This window comes from Helianthus annuus, chromosome 1, assembly GCF_002127325.2.
Source record: "Helianthus annuus cultivar XRQ/B chromosome 1, HanXRQr2.0-SUNRISE, whole genome shotgun sequence".
NCBI classification, from domain to species: domain Eukaryota; kingdom Viridiplantae; phylum Streptophyta; class Magnoliopsida; order Asterales; family Asteraceae; genus Helianthus; species Helianthus annuus.
In genome coordinates, this window is record NC_035433.2 from 84,442,558 (window position 1) to 84,444,121 (window position 1,564).

General features: G+C 36.2%; 1 protein-coding gene across 1 annotated transcript; it reads right to left on the reverse strand.

The window, feature by feature from the left end:
* Positions 1 to 448: 448 nt before the first annotated feature.
* LOC110923468 (zinc finger MYM-type protein 1-like) lies at positions 449 to 1,209 on the reverse strand. Its single transcript, XM_022167581.1, has 2 exons — positions 832 to 1,209; positions 449 to 781 (listed from the first exon to the last, which is right to left on the reverse strand). The coding sequence occupies exons 1-2, from the start codon at positions 1,207 to 1,209 to the stop codon at positions 449 to 451; spliced, it is 711 nt and encodes a 236-aa protein (XP_022023273.1).
* Positions 1,210 to 1,564: the final 355 nt, after the last annotated feature.

Genomic DNA, 1,564 nt, shown 5'->3' on the forward strand with positions numbered 1-1,564 from the left:
TCTGTCCTTGTTTGGTTTTGACGAAAACACATGGGATCATAATTGGTGAAATCCCTTTGTTGTTTTCGTCATAGATGTGTGACGAAATCACTGATTTCATCACAACATGTTTTCATCCAAAGGGTTTTCGTCCAAGGTCAGTATAAATACTAGGTTTCTTTCACAGTTTAGTTTATGAGAGCATAGAGAGAAACTGAGAGTTTATCGTCAAGCATTGTGTGTATGTGTTTGCAGTTTGTTCTCATCCTGTTAATCTAAGTGAATCTTTAATTATCTGTTCGTGTTATCCGCTTTACATTGATTGGTTTGCACCTTTACGGGGATTCCGCACCTGTGAAAGTGTTTGTGATAAACAAGGATAGGTTACGTCTCGGATCCTCCGAGAAAAACGGACCTACAAACAACATTGCCAATATTTTGATTCTTTAACTGTAGGGCTTGTGATATATCAGTTTGTCATTCTTAATAAGTTTAACATCAAATGACTAACAAATACAAATTCAAAACTTTCCACTTTTTCAGCCAAACTAAGTGCATTACCTCGAGTTTTTCCATCAGGGCCCTCTCTAGACAAAGCAATAAGCACTTCTCTCACCGGCTTCCACATGTCTAAAAGTCGATGTATTGTCTTAAGATGAGAACCCCAATGAGTGTCGCCGTCTCGAGCTAAGCTCGTTTCTTGGTTTTTACCTTTTCCTGTACAAATTTCACCCATTTCTATACGTTTCACGAAATCATCATACTGTTTTTTTCCGGATAGCATCTTTCCTTTTACATGAAGCTCCAACAATATTCACAATCCTTGCATGGTTATCAAAAAAAATTACTCACATATGCATATTCAGATGACGTAACTACAACGATTAACTGCAACTGGTGAGGAAAATAATGAATATAAAATGCATACTTGTCTTCATGTAAGATTTTTTGTTTCAATCCATTTAGCTCACCACGCATATTGGAAGCTCCGTCATAACCTTGACCTCTAACTCTAGACATTGTTGTACCATGTTTTGCAAAGAAATTATCGATAACACTTTTTAAAGATGATGCACAAGTGTCAATAACATGCACTATCCCGATAAACCGTTCAATAACTTCCCCACCATCATCAACGTATATCAAAACCACTGCCATTTGCTCTTTTATAGAACAATCACGAGACTTGTCAATCAAAAGAGAAAAGAACCTACCTTTAACCTCATTCATGATAATGTTTCTTACTTTCGTAGCACAAGCATTAACAATTTCCTTTTAGATTTTAGGCGAAGTCAACTGATTATTTCTAGGAGCATTCAAGTTAAACACCTTATTTACTTCATCATTTTGCTCACAATACCACTTGACAAGTTCTAGAAAATTACCTCGACTATTAGAACTTGCAGCCTCTTCATGCCCGCGAAAAGCCAAACCTTGTTGTAAAAGGAATCAAATCACATCAACAACAGTGGTTAATCGAATACGATAATCAATCTCATCTTGATTACAACGTCTAGGCATCATATAGTTTACATTATGTCTTTGATCTTTGAATGACTCGAATTGAACTCTTGCATGATTATGT

Bases quoted from the DNA above. Each gene is read 5' to 3' on its own strand.
- LOC110923468 (XM_022167581.1), bottom strand. From the start codon at position 1,209: ATGAATGAGGTTAAAGGTAGGTTCTTTTCTCTTTTGATTGACAAGTCT. The intron at 782-831 runs GTGAGTAATTTT...ATATTGTTGGAG, and splicing joins CGTCATCTGAATATGCATAT to CTTCATGTAAAAGGAAAGAT.